Source organism: Tursiops truncatus, chromosome 13, assembly GCF_011762595.2.
Source record: "Tursiops truncatus isolate mTurTru1 chromosome 13, mTurTru1.mat.Y, whole genome shotgun sequence".
NCBI lineage: Eukaryota > Metazoa > Chordata > Mammalia > Artiodactyla > Delphinidae > Tursiops > Tursiops truncatus.
The window spans coordinates 19363336-19382492 of record NC_047046.1 but is presented as its reverse complement, the minus strand read 5'-3'; the positions used below and the strand labels follow the sequence as shown (position 1 = coordinate 19382492).

The 19157-nt window shown below is 48.6% G+C and overlaps 1 protein-coding gene across 1 annotated transcript in view; it reads right to left on the bottom strand.

Annotated features, from left to right (window-relative positions):
* MYO18B (myosin XVIIIB) overlaps nt 1–19157 on the bottom strand; it is a 221001-nt gene that overhangs the window by 90724 nt on the left and 111120 nt on the right. The window contains exons 28-32 of the mRNA XM_033837911.2: nt 16012–16166; nt 12262–12385; nt 11186–11386; nt 7153–7263; nt 2764–2868 (exon numbers count right to left, since the gene is read on the bottom strand). Of these exons, the coding sequence (XP_033693802.1) occupies nt 2764–2868; nt 7153–7263; nt 11186–11386; nt 12262–12385; nt 16012–16166 (696 nt within the window). The remainder of the gene's footprint in view (nt 1–2763; nt 2869–7152; nt 7264–11185; nt 11387–12261; nt 12386–16011; nt 16167–19157) is intronic.

Genomic DNA, 19157 nt, shown 5'->3' with positions numbered 1-19157 from the left:
AACGAAAAGTAGCCCCCGCTCGCCGCAACTAGTGAAAGCCTGCGCGCAGCAACGAAGACCCAACGCAGCCAAAAATAAATAAATTAATTAAAAAATAAAACAAAATAAAATCCAGGTGGGTTAAAGGCCTAAAAATGCTCAAAACTTTAGAAAATTTCAGAAATATGGTGAAATATCTTTATGAACTCTGTTAAGGAAAGAAATCTTAAAAGAATCAACCATAACTGATGAATATGACTATATAAAAAACACTTTTTATTAAGTAAAAAACATTATAAACAAAGTGAAACGATTATCCATAGAGTAGGAGATATTTGCAAAATATACAACCAAAAGTGGATTAGCATCTTGGATAAGGATCGGGAATAATGAATAGAAAAAAAAGGTGAAGACAAAACACTATAAACAGGCAACGCACATAAGAGAAAACTGTAATAAACGTGAAAAATGCACAACTTCACTAGTCATGAGGGACAAGCAGTACAACTTAACACTCAGTAACCGGTAAAGATCTTTAAATGTCTGACAGTGCCACGTGTCGGGGCGGGGGGGATGTGTGGTAGCAAAGAAAAAACTGCTGGTGACAATATAAACCGCCACAATCACTTTGAGGAACAATCTGGGCAACATCTAATAATTCCAAAATGGTACATTCCTAACAGCCAGCAATTCCTCTTCTAGATTCATACCCTGGAGAATCTCTTTCCCACGTGCACAGGGAGACATGTATAAGAATATGCACTGTAGCTCCGCGTCCTAGAATGGAAACAGCTAAATATCCAACAGAAGAGTAGGATTAAAGAAAATGAATACTGTGTAGCAGTTAAAAAAGAACGGATTAGAGCTACACGTATTATCATGGAGGAATCTCAAAAACAGCAAAAACAGAGTACAGAAGGGGAGCAGTAGAAGTAAAGGCAGAATCGCACGTACTGTATACAGTTAAAGTTCAAATACACACGCAGGGGAATTAAAGCCTCCAACCTCAGGAGAACGGTCCCCTCTGGGAGCGAAGGACGAAAAGATGGAAGGATAAAGGGATGGGAGATGAGGAACAGAAACCAAGGGGCCACCAACTGTTTTTGAAATGCTTTGCTTCCTTAAAAACATCTGAATCTGATGCGGCAAAATGTTAATTTATGTGAACCCTGTTCTCTTGATGCACAAGCATCAATTACACTGTCTGTTCTACTTTCCCATGTGTTTGGCAAATGTCTTACTAAAACATCTAAAAGTATCCAATGTGACGTTATTCAAAGGCTCCAGCTTGGTGACTAACACAAAGTTAGCTTCTCATTCACTTAAAGTTACCTCCTCCTTGCATGTGAAACTTAAAATTTTAGCAATATTTATAAAAACCTTTCTTTACTGGATTAATTCCTTTGTTTTCTTAAACAGACCATGCTGGATAGAAGGCAACCTTCTCCCAACGATTTCCAAGTATCATTCTAGAATCAAATCCTGGGGTGTTCTCTCTCGTGCTGATGCCAAAGGGAGAGGAGCCTCAGTGGCTCTGCACTCAGTGGCCCCAGTTTGCTTGGCTGAAAATCCAGAAAACGCAAAGAAGGAAGATCATGTAGTTCTCCCACCGATGTCCTCAGCTTCCGACTCTCACTCGCACGGCTGTAGGGGTTCCGCTCTAGAATTCACTCATTTACTCAATTTAAAAAAACAAAACAAAACATAGTGAGCACCTATTTGTTCGAAGCCTGGCTGCCCTGGATGACCATTGGGAGGGGGCCCACATTCCTCTGTGAACAAGAGGAATGACTGCGGGAAGGTTATTGACAGCAAGATCGTTACTAATTAAAAGATAATGAACACAAGTTAAGCAGATACATTAAAAAACACTCCTACGATATTTAAAAAGAAACCATGGAAGCCACCAGCACTCCTCTCCAATGTCGGGGTTTCATGGAGGAGGAGCTGGCTCTGGGCGCTGCTGGTTGCTTCCTTCACAGCAGTGGTTCCCTGTAAAGAGGGAGGTTGACTGTGTCCTGGAGGAACATGTGGTAACGTCCGTAGACACTGCTGGTTGTTACAACTGAGGGAGATGCTTCTGGCATTTAGGAGGTGGAGGCCAGGGATGCCGCTCAACAGCCTACAATGAGACAGCGCCACCTCCCCACAGCACCCCGCCCCCCCCAACCCCGGCCGCCAACAACAAAGAATGATGCAGCTCAAAACGTCTGCAGTGCTGCAGCTGACAACCCTGGTCTACGGCGACGACGGCAAAACCCCACAAGGCTCTGCTCTCCAGCAGCTCAGAGCAGTTCGTTAGATCACGCAAAGCCAAGGAGACAGAAGTGGCCCAGCTAAGGGTCTAAAGCGTCACTGGCCTGGCTCTGCCTTCAGCAAAGTCTGTTCTCACGAGGCCAGCTCTGAGCACAGCAGCCATTCAGTCACCCCGTCAAAGCAAAGGCTGCCTATACTCTCACCCCGACAGCGGCTGAAGGCAAGGCGACCTCGTCTGTCACGTGTGGCTGGGCCCACTCTCTTTACTCTCAAGGGTCCTTCCAAGAACCCTGCTGTATGAAGACTCCCCCCACGGAAGGTCCCCTCTGAAGAGGCAGTGAGTGAGGGCAGAGACAGAACTGGTGGAGAAGACGGCGCCTGGGAGGAGCAGGTGGAGGCCAGCTGAAAGGTCTACCTGGGCTGGTCCTAAGACCCCTCCAGCGGGTCTCCCCACGAATCAGCTCTCTAACAGGGCCCCCAGAGGCAGGGAATGCGCTTCCCAAATGCCTGCTGGTGTCTCCCTCTCACCTGATCGCAGAGGGTTCCGATCAAGCCTTCTAAGTCCTGCTTCTCATGGAGGACCATCTGCTTCTCCTCATATTCTTGCTCCAGCTGCATTTCCAGTTGGTGGAGCTGTGGGCACAAAGGGCAGATGCAGGCATAGGATACAAGAGCTCTACCCGACAAACCCCATGAGGCAGGGACCCTCTGGAGGATGGGGTGGGGGAGGTGGAGTTCATGGCCCCTCGCCCAGTTCCACAACGGCTCACCTAGCAGTTAGGAGGGGGTGTCTCTGTCAGAGAACTTGGGAGCCTAAAAGCTCAGGAGCTGGACAACTATGGGGAGAGCTGGCCAATTACGGGGAGCCCCCTGCCATTCACTGTGAAGTCCCCGTCCCCAGTTCCCTTCTCATTTCCTAACACATGTCTCCTTCCTCTGCCACGACCCAGCTTGAATAGTTACAAGTCTTGGCACTCTAACTTTTTAAGACTCTGCACAACACTGTATCCAGCACAATAAGGTGCATTCACCTCGCTTATTAAATACACTGTGATGCAGCAAAAAAAAAAAAAAATGTTGCATTTGAGATTATGTGGTGTTTGGACTGCACGTTTGTCTCTCCCAAAATTCCTAATCCCAATGCAGTATTATTTGCCGATGGGGCCTTTGGGAGATAGTGAGGTTTAGATGAGGTCATGAGGGTGGAGTCCCCATGCTGGGATTAGTGCCCTTATAAGAAGAGACACCAGGGACCTTGCTTCCTCTCTCTCTCCACTGTGTGAGGACACAGTGAGAAGGCAGCCGTCTATCTCAAGCCAGGAGCAGGGCCCTCACCCCACACCGAATCTGCCAGCACCTCGATCTTGGACTTTCCAGCCTCCAGAACTGTGAGAAATATATGTTTGTTGTTTAAGCTCCCCCCACCCCAAGACCCCAGTCTATGATATTCTGTTATAGCAGCCCAAACTGACTAAGAACTTTGGCTACAAGCAGCTCATTTAGTTTACAATTGGCTCTGATTTCTCGGTAATCACCCAGCAATGGCAGGCACTCCCTGCTAAAGTGGACACCCCACTATAACGGTGCTTTGCACATCCTCTTCTGCACCAGACTCTCTCATGTGTGTTGTCTCACCCCTTCCTCCTTTCTCCATCCTGTGCTCTCAATGACTTCTTTCACAGACGGGAAAACTGAGTCAGAGAGCGGTCCTGAAGCATAGACTCCTACATCAACTGCTGCTGAGAACAGTCAGCATTCTGTCTCCTGGCCCCAGCTCTTGTGCCACACCAGACAGCCATCAGCATTCCCACCCAGGTCTCTAACGATTGATTTCCTGCCATGGTGAGAGACAGACTGAGCAGAGCAGTCACTAGATGTGCAGTTAATGTTAGTATCTGTCATAGGAGAAAAACACCTTTCTCTGACCTCCCCCTCCCCCTTTATAAATCTGTCCATGGAAAAGCCTCAGGAGGGTCTGTCTGGGTCACATCTCCAACTCATCAGGGTCCTGGCTCAGGGCACTCATGATGCTCTGAGGCACTCTTGGAATGCACTAGAAATTGTGCTCCTTTCACCTGAGGGCACACGGGCAGGGACTGGGGGCTTCCATCTCCTGATCCACATAGAGAAAAAAAGTACTGATGGATGGTCATTTCAGAAGAAAGTTTGTTTCAAAATTTTCTTTTAAGAGTGAGAGACACAAAGCACTCTGCTCACACCTGCTTAAAATGAAGACTGCAAAAGTGAAACTCGTTTTGGAAAATATACAATAAAAATTACGCATTAAGCAAGGCAAAGTTTTCTGGAGTGTGTTCTGTAGAACATTTCCACATAGCGTTCACACGTATACTGTGTGTGTGTGGTGGGAAGGGAGGGAAGTCCATGCTAGAATAAGTGTGGGAGCCACTGAGTTAATAGGGCCTTCCATGCAGTACTTATCAGAGCCTTTGGTGAGTTCATGTGCGGGAAGTGCTAAAGGATGCAGCACTGCCCAAGGCTGACTTCTATCAAGGGCTTTCTAAATGGCCTTCCATAGTCCAAACATTTGCAAAATTAAAAAACTTTTTTTTTTTTTTTTTTGCTGTACGCCGGCCTCTCACTGCTGTGGCCTCTCCCGTTGTGGAGCACAGGCTCCGGACGCGCAGGCTCAGCGGACGTGGCTCACGGGCCCAGCCGCTCCGCAGCATGTGGGATCCTCCCGGACCGGGGCACGAACCCGTGTCCCCTGCATCGGCAGGCGGGCTCTCAACCACTGCGCCACCAGGGAAGCCCCTAAAAAAAAACTTTTAAAATCTAGTTATTTTGGTTAAGAGATTGGGCTTTGGAGTCAGACAGACCTAAGCTCAAGTCCGAGCTCGTTTACTTCCCAGTGAGGTAACCCTGGGGAAGACCCTTCACCTTTGGGACTCTAGTTTCCTCATCTGTAGAACCAGGACTATAAACCTTACAGAGTGCTTATGAGAATTAAATAAGTTGACAGACGTAAAGAACCCAGCCTGAAACATGGTGCCCACTGGGTATTCAAAGAATCTCATTCATTTCTCCCACTGGGTATTCAAAGAATCTCATTCATTTCTCCCAATGGAAAATAAGCAGAAATTCGCCCCTCCATGATAACTCCCAGCACTTTACAGTTTATAAGGCATCTCCCATTCTTTCATCTTATTCTCACAACAGCGTAGGTAAGGTAGAACATTTTCTCTTATTGCTCCCATTTTGTAGATGAGAAAACTGAGTCTTAGGGAAGTTACAAGACTTACTCAAGGGCACACAGGTCTGGTTGAACCTAAAATCTATGACTCTTCTTTTCCAACTCTGGGGAGTTCTGGGGGGAATGCACTTGGCCCCTCGGGATGATCCATGTAAACCCCCAGAGGGGCCCCAAAAGGAGTATTTGAGGAGCAGGAAGGGCAGCAGATGCAGCAGCACCAACCACTGGGAGTGGAGAGGGGCTCAGTTCTTACTTACTCCCCTCCCCGCCCGGGGCGATGACAGGGTGCCGAGGAGACCCCATCTGCCCAGGACTTCCTCACTAGAGTCCCGTCTCCGCCGAGGTCCTGACCCCACTGAGGCCTCCTCCAGCCCCGCCCAGGAGGATGCTCTTGGGGGGATCTGCAGAGCACCAAGTGTCTGAACCCTCCTTCTCTTGGATGGATTAGTCACACCCAAGAGCAAGGCAACCACCAGGTTTGTTCCCTGGTTCCTCTGGAAGGATCAGCTACCTGAAAATCCACACACACACGGTATTGCTCGTAAGTTTCCAACCATCAAGGGTTACATTACAAAACTCTGTTCAATAGTTCCACATCTGTGATCTCCTTGAATCTTCCCTGTTACCCTGCAGGGGGCCATCATTATCCTATTTTACGGATGAGAGAAGTGAGGCTTATTAGCAAGGTTACGTGATTTCTCCAACGCCCCACAGCTGATAGCTGATGGAGCTGGGAGCAGGAAGGGCAAAGATTCAAACCAAGAGTCTATGAGTTCCAGCACCCATGCTCTCAGGCCCTGCAGTTTGGAGGTCTCTGTAGAGACTCTGCTTAGGGAACTAATCATCGGAGTCAACCTTGGGAAATGCTACTCGGCCCCTTCTTGGAGATTCACAATGTACCCAAGGCTATGAAAGGCCCACAGAAACCCTACCCAGACAAAACCTGTCAAATGAGGCGTAACCCAAAGCTTCTCAGCAATTGCATTTTAAAGATTCATCTCACACTCACATCAGTGCATGCATCTGTAAGGAGGTCTGTCTCAGCACTGGCCATAAAAACAGAAAACCCTCAATGTCCAATGGCAAGAGAATTAATGAGAGCACACGCCTAAGGTGGAATACTTTTATAAGCCATTAAACATGTACATTAGATCTGCATTTACTGACATGAGAGGAGGCCCAGGACAAACTTCGAGTGAAAACAGCAGCATGACCCCATTTAGGTAAAACGATCTCTCTACAAATATGCATGTGTGGGTACAATGAAAGAGAGAAAGAACATTTAAAAATAGTAATAATGATGGTGCCTTGGTGGTAAGATTTCAAGGGTTTACTGCCTTCTTACACACTGTCTGAAATGTCTGCAAAGAGCTTGGATAAAATGTAAGAAATGATTTGCCAGGCAAATAGCCAGAAGGGACTGGTCCCTTTCTTGAAACATATAAATCCTTACCCAAAGCATCAGTCACATGGCACTGTGGGCTCTTGGGAGAAATCTTGGGGTGATGATGCTAGACAGTTTCCGAGGATCGTAGTTAGGACAGGTACGTCTGCTCCAGCACCCTTGAAAGCACTGGGGAAGCTAAGGTCTCAGGTGGTTGAAGGGACTGTCCCCAGGCCCTGGGATTCCCCTCACTCTAAGGATGACGCACCCAGGCTGACCCTGCCGGGACCCCAGGACACAGCTGTGCTCGTGGCTCACATACCCGCTTCTGGCAGGACTGGCGGATGTCCTCCATCTCCTCCTCCGTGTCCTCTCGGTCCTTCTGGTGCATCTGCTTCATCCGCTCAATCTCCAGCTCAAACCGCTGGCGGAGCTGGGGGCGGCAAGGACAGCGCGTGAGGGTGGCCCACACCATCCACGTCGTCCTTAGCATTTCAGCTGCATTTTTCATTTTGGGACCACATGGATGAGAGTCAAGTCATCCCCCCCACCTCGCCCCAGGCACCCAGGGAGGTCAGAAATGGTAGGTAAATAGCCCAAACACTGCCTCTATCCCTTCTGTGGTCATAACGTCACTAATCAATCATACTCTTTGCCACTGCGTTTAGATATCATTTTGGAATCCTTCTCAACACTCTCAGGATGAAACGAATTTGTCATCCCTGGAGCAGGCATCAGGGAAGTTCTTCTAGATGGGCGGATAGGTGGGTGAATGGATGGTAGAATAAAAGTTTACTTATGGGGCTTCCCTGGTGGCGCAGTGGTTGAGAGTCCGCCTGCCGATGCAGGGGACACGGGTTCGTGCCCCGGTCCGGGAAGATCCCGCATGCCACAGAGCGGCTGGGCCCATGAGCCATGGTCGCTGTGCCTGCGTGACTGGAGCCTGTGCTCTGCAACGGGAGAGGCCACAACAGTGAGAGGCCCGCATACCGCAAAAAAAAAATAAAAAAAAAGTTTACTTATGAAGACAGGAAACCCTGGAGATGGAGATGACTTGCCCAAGATGCTACCTTGACAATTCACTTTGCCTCTGATTAGTTACCTTGCTCTGTGGAAAACAGCCTTCTTAAGATACATTTGTGATAGTTAGATGAGATGACATACAAAACACGTAGCGCAACGCCTGGCACAAAAAGATTACGTTTTCTTTCCCCATTATTTTGAAAACTGAGTAAGGATTGGCCCCTCCCTTCCCAGAAGCCTGACATAACCAAGAACTGTGTTCCCATTAAGGAGATGAGGCTTTTCAGTGAGAGCCTCCACCACCTGCTCAGGGCAGGAGAAGAGCTGCGCGTGATGTTTACGCCGTGCCACCTTACATAAAGGCTCTAGAACTGGACGCAGAAGGCATGGGACCCAATTCTAGTTCAAGAGTTTACTTTCTTGATTTGCATAATTCAGAGACTGATCCAAGCTCTTGCGTGTCAAGTTTTGTGGCATATTAGAATTACCTGGTGCCTTTTTTAAAAAAAATGTCAATTCCAGGGCTTCACTCTAGACCTATTGGGTCAGAATCTCCAGGATACGGGCCTCAGGAACCTATACTGTCAAGCTTTCATTGATCTATCCTCTTCAATGCTGTTGGTCATGGAGCAGCATGGAACCCACCAGTGCAGAGGGGCAGACTGTAGAAACTACAACGTCCTGACCATTTGCTACTCTGCCCTGGCACCTCACAGCAAGCTTTCATGAGGCTACAATTGCTGCCTCTCTAACATGGACATGCAGTCGAAAAAAGACAACTGTGGTCTTTCCCAACATTGATATTCTCTACTACATAGGACTGTGGCGAAGAGGAAGAAGAATGGTGTGCATCAGAACCCCTATTGTAGTTCCCGGCAGAAAGCAGGCTCGCTTTAAATGCCAACTTCCTTCCCTGCCTCCTTTAAAATGACAGAGGTCATGGGAAGGTAATCCAAAATGAGGAGCATTTAAAGCAAGTAAACGTAATATTTCTTTTTCATTTTTTTCCTAGCCTCTTGGACACTCCTGACATCTGCAATACCATTTATGTCAAGCTTATATGAGTTAACATAAAATTTCCTGGAAAAAGTGCTATGTTGTAATCAGTAAATATCTCCTGGATGTCTACAACAGCCCAGTGCAGTGTGAGGTGATGGGTAAAGCTGAAGATGGATGAAAGGGTTGAGTCAGCTTCGCCTCCTGTGTAAGCTGACGGGGGGTACTGGGAAGCTGCATTCAGCCTCGGGTCCCTGAGGTCACCGTAGCACATTTCTGCTTCCGAGCACCGAGTGGTCCCCTGGTGGCATTTTCAAGAGGTAACACAACTTTCCAAAGTGCTCACTCTACTCTTGACTCTGGGTTGCTTTGTGACACTGTTCCACCCTCTACGTCCCAGAACAACCTGCACAGATATCCCACCTCCTTCACGAACCTTCACAGATTCACAGCTGGGGTTGGGGGGAGGCTAGGGGGTTGATAAGGCTCCGACTTCATTGTACAGATGAGGAGACTAAAATCTAGAGAAAACAGGGGGCTCGCCTAACATCACACAGACCCCATCTGCATGTGATCATCTCGCAGTTCCTTAAATGCCACGTGACTCCCCTGCCTCGAGGCCTTTGCAGTGGCTGTTCCCCCTGCCTGGAACTCTCCTCGTCAGCCACCTCAGACTCATCCTTCAGCTTTCAGCTTCAGTAAATATCACTTCCTCCAGGAAGTCTTCCCTGACTGTTCCAAACCTGCTCCCCAAACCAGATTCTGCAAGTTAAACCTTCCCATAACACTCAGCATAACTATAACCTTCAGCAGAGTGGAGACCACATTCGTCTTGCTTACAGCTGCGTCCCTAGCATCCACCCTGTGCCTGGCACACAGTAGGTGCTTAATAAATATGGGTTTGACTGAGTAAAGATGCTGTTTTCTGAACCACTCCAGACTGTCCCTCCACGCCTGCCACATCCATGTCTCAATACTCAGCAGACTCCATCCCAATGGAGGGGGGATAAGTGAGAAGCAAGGGCCAGCACCCCAGCCTCCCCCCGACCGCCCCCACTCCCTCACCCCACTTCACCAGAGCAGCTCAGTTTATTTGCTTTTACGTATTCATGCTGCCTGGTCAGATGTTCTTGAAAAAGGAGTTCCAACCTTAAAACCATTTCAACATAATTACCCCTTATGAAATCTCACATGAGAAATTTTTTTAGAACTAAGCATCAAGAAAAGCCTTGCTTCCCCTTGAAAGCCTAGCTTGTTTTTATCTTGGGGATGATAAAAAAAGCATGGAACTCACATTTCCTTTTTCTCTCTGGCCACCAGGAATTTTAGAGCTAAACCTATTAAGTGTGTAAGATCGTATGTTCTGCGTGTCTGCTTATTAATTGACCACCCCACCGTTCCTTAGCACCGGTTTTAATTTGTGTTTTTCTGGTTTGGCTTGTTTTATTTATTTTTCTGTTTTATTATGCATACATCTTATAAGCTGCCTCGAATTCTTTGGGGAATGAGTTGGCATATAAACAAACAAGCCGACAAAATATTCCTCAGGTGCTTCGTTGAGGGGGCTGGTACAAGAGTATTGGATTCCTGCCTTATTCCCCTCAGTTATTTTGCATTTTCCAAAGATCGGGGCTCCCATCTCCCTGGAGGCTGTGCACAGCACAGGTAGCCGAGGCGCTGTGGAGTCAGATGGCGCAGGCTCCAAATCCCGTCCCTGAGCCTCAGTTTCCACATCCATAAAGTGGGGATAATACTCATATCTCAGCATATAAATTTCTTGTGGAGATTGATGAGGTGAGATGTGAGGAGAGCTTAGGGCTGAGTCTGGTACACAGACAGCGCTCAATAAACACCAGATATTGGGTCAACAGTTATTTAATGAGTACCAACTATGCACCGGCCTCATTCCAGGCTCTGGGGATGCCCTGATAAGCAAGATCAACCAAAACGTCCTCCTGTTTCCCTGAAGCTTATATCCTAATGGGGGAGAGAAGCACTGAGCACACTTTTTAAAGCACTATGGCATATGATGGCAGGCGCTATGAAGGAGAACCAAATGGCTAAGGAGCGGCGTGGAGGTGGGGTTGTTTGCAAGAAGGAGACCAGGGCAAGCTTCTCGGAGGAGCTGACACTGACGCTTGCAGGATGGCAGGAGGGGGGCTACATCATGAAAGGTCTGAACGTCAGACCTAGGGGGCTGAGGTGCTCTGGGGTACTAGGGAGCCACAGAAGGATGACGAGCAGTTGAGTGAGGCGCTTATGTCGTATTTTGACAACAGCCTTCTGCACTGGAGTCAGCATGGGGCAGGGCATCGCCCTGGACAGGACCTTCCTACCTGCTCCAGCTGCTTGATGGTGTTTTCCTGCTGGGTGTGGATTTTCTCTTGCTCGAGGGCGCTGGATTCCAGCTTCCAGAGCCTCTCCTTCAAGCCCGCAATGCAATTCTCCGCCAGAGAGGGTGACCCCAGCAGCTCCTGCTTCTGGGCCTGCAGCATCTCCACCTCCTGCTTCAGCTGCAAGGTTTCTTGCTCCTTTCCCTACAGAGACAAGGTGGGCAGAGATCCGAAGTCACGTGACCATACTCCTGCTCCCCCTGGGACACCTCTACAACCTGCGGGAGGGCGCTTTCCACTGTTCAGTGCATGTCATCTCCACTGCCATCTCCACCTGGATCTCGCGGCCCCCTGCCGCGCCCCCTGTAGGACACCAAGGGCCCCTCCCTGGGACAGCTCAGACAGGCTGGGGTGGGGAGTTTGTGGGAAGCAGCGCCCTTGCCCCTAGAGCTAGACCTCAAAGCACAAACAGGAGGTGTTTGCCCCATTTGAAAGCTGTGTACCTGCCAAGGGTGGGCCTGAGATGTTGGAGCAGGGAAGCCAAGTGGCCAGGCATGACTCTTCCAGGTTAGAAAGTCAGCTCCAGGGTGAAAGAAGTTTGGGCTACATCATGAAGGAGCTGCCCGCCAGGCTAAGAGGTGCAGAGGTTCTCCCAGAGTAACAGGGAGCCACAGCAGGCCTTGAGGAGCAGCTGAGGGAGGTGCCTGTGTCATATTTTAATCAAATCCCTCTGCACTGGCACCTGCAGGGGACAGGGCACTGCCCCTAGCTGGGTCTAGAGCTAACTCATCCTGAGCACGCCTCTCCCCGCTCCCAGGTGGGCAGCTCAGAAGGCAGGCAGGTGACTGGAGCAAGATCCCGAGGGACGTGGAGCTAGGGAGGCCTGCTTATCCATCACCTGCCACCCACGCTTTGCTGATTCAGGCGCGCTGGGCTCCAGTGACGCCGCCGGCACTGGCCGACCAGGACGGCCACACGCAGAGCTCTCGCCCCGCACCATCTGCTGCAGGCGTGCGAGGGAGGGGTTTCCTGAGACCCAGCAACCAAGAGCCAGGGGGCGCTGTGCCCCCGCCCCTCACCTTCAGCTGCTGCTGAAGCTTGCCCAGCTCGCACCGGACGCTGGTGTTCTCCTGGGCGACTTTCTCTCGGAGGCCCTTCTCAAACACGGACTCTCCCAGGGCCTGGGCCAGCTGCATGTCAAACCTGTCAGAGCAGAACGTGGGTCACGGCCCCGAGGCGGGTGTGCCTGGGCCGGGGGTGGGGGAGGGAAGGCGGGTGCTGGAGGGAGGCAGTTAGCTTGCTGAGAACCGCTAGGGACAGAAAGAGAATTAAATGATAGAGGGTTTGTGGATGTGGGGTAGGAATCCTGAACACCAGAGGGCAACGCTGAGGGTTTATAGTTTCCACAAAAATACCGGACACTTATTTAAAATGTGATAAAAACATATACACAAAAATAAAAATAGAATAAAACTATACAAATAGAGAATAAGAACAAAAACCATATAGATATACAGAAAAAACTAACCTATCAGGTTTGCTGACATACGCCAAGGACCTTTAATTCTACAAGGCCCAGGTTTGGCATCTAATATCCATTGATTGGTACATGAACGTACTTATCAGCACAAACAAGGGATATTCAACATTTCATATTGTGCATGATACTGTGGGGCTCGTGCACTCATTAGCCATATTAGAGCACGGTTATTACTGATAGAACGCTGGACAGTTATACATACCATCTTGTCTTCATTTGGTTCCTAAGCAGAACACACAGAGACTGGACAGTCCTATGGGGGCTGTTGGGGAATCAGGAAGTACCTACTTTGGAGCGCACCTGCCCCTCCACGATGGTGACCACTAGGTGGGAAGCGCTTCCTGGATTGGACATCATTCCACTCATCAGCCTCTGTCCCTATCACAGGCGAGGAAACTGGCAGAGGCTCTGATAAGCCTCAATAAGATGTGACTTTGGTCACTTGCCCTCAGCCCACACAGAAAGGCCACGTGCTCCAGGGAACTGGGTGTGGCCAGAATGGCTGAACTGGGCATGGGATTTTGTCCTTGGTGAGAAGAAGATCTCCCTTGTTACAAGATTATCCAATGCCCCTTGGATGGTCATTCAAAGCCTCAAGACTCCTGAAAGAGCCAACTATAGGTCATATGAGGGGGGCCTACTGTTGGAAGGGCCCAGAGGCTTTCTGATTGGCTGTTGGTGACATCATTCAAGAGGCACTATTGGCTGCCTCTGAAATGGCCACACTGTGATGATGATAATGGTCCAGCAGTCCCAAAGTGCCGGGCTCTGAGCTGGGATCCATGGGGTCCTTATAACAATTCAGTAAGAAACACATTATAACCATTTCATACAAGAGAAAGCTGAAGTTCAGAGAGGTGAGTGATTCAGCCACAATCCCAAAGTGGGTTTGAGCCAGCTTCTCTGCTGATGTAGCTGGTCCCCCATCTACCTGTTCACGCCCTGGAACAGGAAGGAAAGACACTGGGGGCCAGACAGTGATGGATGTCTTAAAGGAGTCCTTACTGGGCCACCTGATGCCTAAGAAGGCCTCCAACAGACCCTAACTTTTGGAACGCACTGACCGACGAACTGCCTCAGGCCAGAGGGACTCACACCCTTCACCCCGCTAGGAGCGGGCTGGGGGTCCAACCTCCCGTGGCTCCAGCACAGGCCTTTTCCCTATGGAAGCAGCCGGGAGCTCCATCAGCCCTCGGAACTGAGCTCTGTGACCCATGAGTAACCATGGCAACGAGAAGTCAAACTCAAATGGAGCCGTTCTGGGCCACTCTGAACTTAGAAGCCAAGGTGGGGCAGGGAACTCTATCAGCACGGAGACATCACTGCCTCCAGAGCCCAGCAAACTAAGGAGGCAGCTGCATCTACACTTCGATCAAGCTTAAAGAGGTGGGAGAGAGTAACACTAGCTTCTAGATCTCTCCCTCACTATATGCATTCTGCCTGAATCTCCACCGTTAGACAGAGACCTCTACTCCCTTCTGGGCTCCCTGCTAAAGTGCCAGCCCACCTAGAAAGGTAATGGCTGCTATTTGCAATGAGCATCAAAACATAAATTAACTTCTGCTGAGATACGGTAACGGAGTACAGAGCATGACAGGGCAGGTAAGTCTTAAGAAGAAGAAATGTAAGTATGATGAAATGGCGACTTTCCCGGTGGCCATCACGGGGAGGTTCTTGAGGACCTGGAATGAAGGATTCTGTCCAAGGGGGTCGATCACAGGGAAGACCAGAGAGATGGAATTTTCTGGCTGCATAAACTCCAAGGGCAGAACCCTGGCCCCTGCCACCCATCAGAAATCTGAAACCCCCTCATAAGGCCTCTCGGAAGTGGAACCCACAGATAAGGGCCAGAACTGTCACAGCTGGCAGAAACCTGAGGGGTGATGGAGTCTCACTTCTCAGTTTACAGATGGGGGTCTGTCAGAGCCACTCTTCAGCACCAGGTGGCCTGCTGAAGTCCAAGGATGGCTCTGAAACATCAGTCACTGTCTGGCCCACACAGGTAGTGTCACTTGACAAGGTCACCCAGGAAATGACCAAGGTGGGACTAAGCCATTCTCCCCACTGCAAGGACAGGGTTTAGCCAGAGCATCCACGGGAAGGTGGAGAAGGAAACAGAGTCAGCTACCAGCAAGAGGAGAAGAAACTTCTCTCATTCTGGGGGGGCACTAATAACACCCCAAAGAGCTTCTTTTTTTTCCCCCCCAAATGAAGGAACCAGCTCAGGAAAGCTCAAAGGTGAATGAGAGAAACAATATTTAATGCAGATCGAGTTCAAGACCTGTGCCAGTCGCATGGAAATATAACTCAGCTTGCTACCTGGTGGAAATAGGCAACCTCGGCAAAACCACATCCTGGCACACATAGCAAGGTTTTTCTGTATTTTTATCCTGGACCTTCTCAAAGAGGCTGTATTTCATCTATTTGCCTCCTAGGAAGTTTCCATTAGGGCTTATCTGGCTCAGAACAAGACCCCTGCACACCTTTACCCTCACCAGGTGAGCTGAAGAACTTTGGACACAGCCAAGGAGTCCAGGGATGAAGCTGAGGTTGCACGTAAGGAGGCCTGTGAGTGTAAACCCGGGCTCCTGGTCTAGGCTCCACCCACCTAGACCAGGAAAGCAAGCACGGGAACCAGTGTGCAGATTCAAGACTGGCATCTTGTTTGTGCACAAAGCCCAGTCCCTGCCAGAACTGCTCGCGTGAGCTGAGAGTCTAAACTTCAAATGAAAAGGGCACTGACTGAAGTTTTTGGCCTCCTCACCATTTTCAACAGTGAGAACAGGAACCAGACCCTAGTCCTGCGGGATCTACCAACTGTTATCATCTAGTCTTCACCACAAGGGAGGCGCTCCACCTAAGGAGAAGAATCAGGCTGAGAAGGGTTGAATGACTTGTCCAAGGTCACACAACTAGCAAGAGGCCCAGCTGGGACTTGAACCAGCACTTGCACCCCTAACCACCAGGCCAGGCTGTCTTTGGCCTCCACAATGAACTCTACACTTGATAAGTGGGGATGCGGAGGCCCAGAGGGGCCAAGAAAGTTCCCCAAGCTCACATGGTCAGTTGGTAATAGAGCTGAGACTGGGTAACAGAAAGGAATTATTTCTTGCTAGATTCTTGGGAGAACCATATAGGAATGTGTGAGGGGAGAGAGAGGAAAATTAGAGCAGAACAAGGATGGTAGGCTCCATGGATGAAGAGCCCTGACTGAAGTGGAGGGGTCTGGAAGAATCTGGAGACCCCAGAAGACCCCAGCACCCAGGTGATGACGTGGAACGCGACTCACTTCTTCTGCTTCTTCTCTAGCTCGTGGTTTCGGCTCTGCTGGTTCTCCAGCAGGAAGTGGGTGTCCTGCAGGTCGGAGGTCAGATGGTAGCACTTCCTCTTCAGCTGCTGGGCCATCCTCCTGGCCCCCTCGTAAGCACTCTGCAGCTCCCCAAGCTGTGGGAGGAGCAGAACGAATCAGCCACCTCTGTCAGCACCGAACTGCCCCCTACTTCCTAGGTCAAGTAGCTGCTGTTTCCAGTGTGAGTGTAATGGGAAGAGAATAGGCACGGGGGCTGGAACGACCCTGTCCTGACCACTTTTCACCTGTGCCACCGTGAGGAAGCTACTTCTCTGAGCTTCAGTTTGCTCAGGGATAAAACGGGGGGCGGGAGTGTCTATCATTCTCTTAGGGTTTTTAATTTTCCTCAATAATCCTCCTGCCAGTGTGCCCACAGATCCTTTACGTGCCCTGCCTCAACTTGACAGCCCCTTAAGGACTATGCATAATTGATAACCACATCAGTGGGCATAATCCGGCGAGACGCATGCGCATCAGCCATGAAGCAGCCCAAACGGCACATGGAGAAAATGTGACCAGGAAACCCCTGAGACAGGCTCCAAAGGTCAGGGCGGTAACTGGCGCTTGAGATGGGCTGACTTCCACGGGGACACGCGCTGCTGGAAACAAACAGGAAAGCCACGGCACTTGCATCTCCTCCAGGAAACACCCTCCCAAATGTCCTAGTTTAGATCTGGGAGAGAGGGCAACTCAGCACACTCGCTTTGAAGAAATGGCCTCATTAAAGAATTGCTTTAAATAAGCAAAACGCTGAGTTAATGAAGCCTGTGATTCTAAATTCAGTATTTGAAGGCAAATGGGATGTTTTCATATATTCTGCTGCTCAGAAAAAGGTTGCACTTCTATTACTTTTTAATGTAGCATGAGTATCCCTCCTTCCTTGGGGAGGCTGACCCGACTTTATAATTTGTTATAGAAAGAACTGGGCTGTTCCCCTGTGGCTGCCCCTCACTGGTTATCTATGTCTTCTGAGCATCATGATACGATGTCCAGCTTGGAAGTGACCCCTAAAACCATCTCCAGAGAGCCTCACTTCCACTGTGTATAAAATCCCGTGTGATCTCATCCTGGCCCACCTCTGCAAGTTGATTCCATGATACTTTGCTCTCACAATGAGGAGATATATATCTATATATACATAAAATAGCAGGACAGGAAATATGACAACTCTTATTGTGCTAACCTCTAATGGGGACACCAGGAAGTACGCAGATAATCACAACACGGCATGATGAGGCTTACATCGGAAAAATAATTCAGGGGCACCCAACCCAATGTGTCAGGGAAGACTTTCTGGAGGGAAGGACATTTAAGCTGAGACCTTAAGGTTAGTTGGAGATATCTAGGTAGGGAAAGAAAGTGTTCTAGGAAAAGGAAACAGCATATGCAAAGGCCCAGAGGTGAGAAAGAATAAAGCTTTTTGGAAGGAGGGGGGGAAAAAAAAGGGAATGGAACAGAATAGAGAGTCCAGAAAAAGACCCAAAGAAATACAGTCAGTCAATCTTTTACAAAGAGGCAAATGCTATACAGTGAAGCAAAGACAATCTTTTCGACAAATGGTGCTGAAACAAGTGGTCATCCACGTGCCAAAAAAAATGAATCTAGACACAGATTTTACACAAAAATGAACTTAAAATGGATCACAGACGTAAATGTAAAATGCAAAACTATAAAGCTCCTGGAAGATAACATAGGAGAAAACCTTGATGACCTTGGATTTGGCAAATGACTTTTTAGATATGACACCAAAGGCACAACCCATGAAAGAAAGAATTTATAAGCTGGACTTTATTAAAACTAAAAATTTCTGCTCGGCAAAAGACATTATCAAGAGAATGGAAAACCACTGACAGGAAGAAAATATTTGCAAAAGACATATCTGATAAAGAACTTACCCAAAATATACAAGGAACTCTTAAAATCCAATGATTACAAAACAAACAACTCAAATAAAAACAGGCCAAAGACCTTAACAGACACTTCACCAAAGAAGGTTACTGATGGCAAATAAGAATATGAAAATATGTTCCACACCTTATGTCATCAGGGAAATTAAAACAAGATACCACCACACACCTATTAGAATGACTAGAATACAGAACACTGACAACACCAAATGCTGACGAGGATGTGGAGCAACAGGAACTCTTACACATTGCTGATGGGAATGCAAAATGGTGCAGCCACTTTGGAAGACAGCGTGATGGTTTCTTACAAAACTCAACATACTCTTACCATATGATCCAGAAACCATGTACTTTGGTGTTCACCCAAAGGCACTGAAAGCTTACATCCACACGAACACCTGCACATGGATATTTACTGACAAAACATGGAAGCAGCTGAGATGCCCTTCAGTAGGTGAACTGATAAATGAACTGTGATACGTCCAGATGATGGAATATTATTCAGAGCTAAAGAGAAATGAGTTATCAAGCTATAAATGAAAAGATGTGGAGGAACCTCAAATGCAGACTCCTAAGTGAAAGAAGCCAATCTCAAAGGGCTCCACATGGTGTGATTCCAACTATATGACATTCTGGAAAAGGTGAAGCTATGGGGACAGTAAAAACATCAGTGCTTGCCAGAGGTTGGGGGCGAGGGTAAACCGATGGAGCACAGAGGATTTTCAGGGCACTGAATCTATATGTATGAAACTATAACATGGATACCTGTCATGACACATTTGTCCAAACCCACAGAATACGTGACAGTAGGGTAAACCCTAATGTAAATTACAGCAAACTACAGCCTTTAGTGATGGGTCAATGAATGTTCACTGACTGTAACAAAGGTCCCACTCTGGTGGAGGATGTTGATAATGGGGGAGGCTATGCAAGTGTAGGGATAGGGGGTAGATGGGAAACCTCTGTACCTTCCTCTCAATTTTCCTGTGAGCCTTAAACAACTGAGTTGGTTGGACTCAGTGGTGTGCCGGAGCTGTCCCGTACCAACTTAAAACTGATTCTGCACATCCCTTCCCAGTTCCACATCCAGTGACATCACAATGGTAGCCTGACATTGGCCATGGTGGGAAAATTTACACCACGGAAATCGGCAACTGGCAAACATTACATATCAGGGTC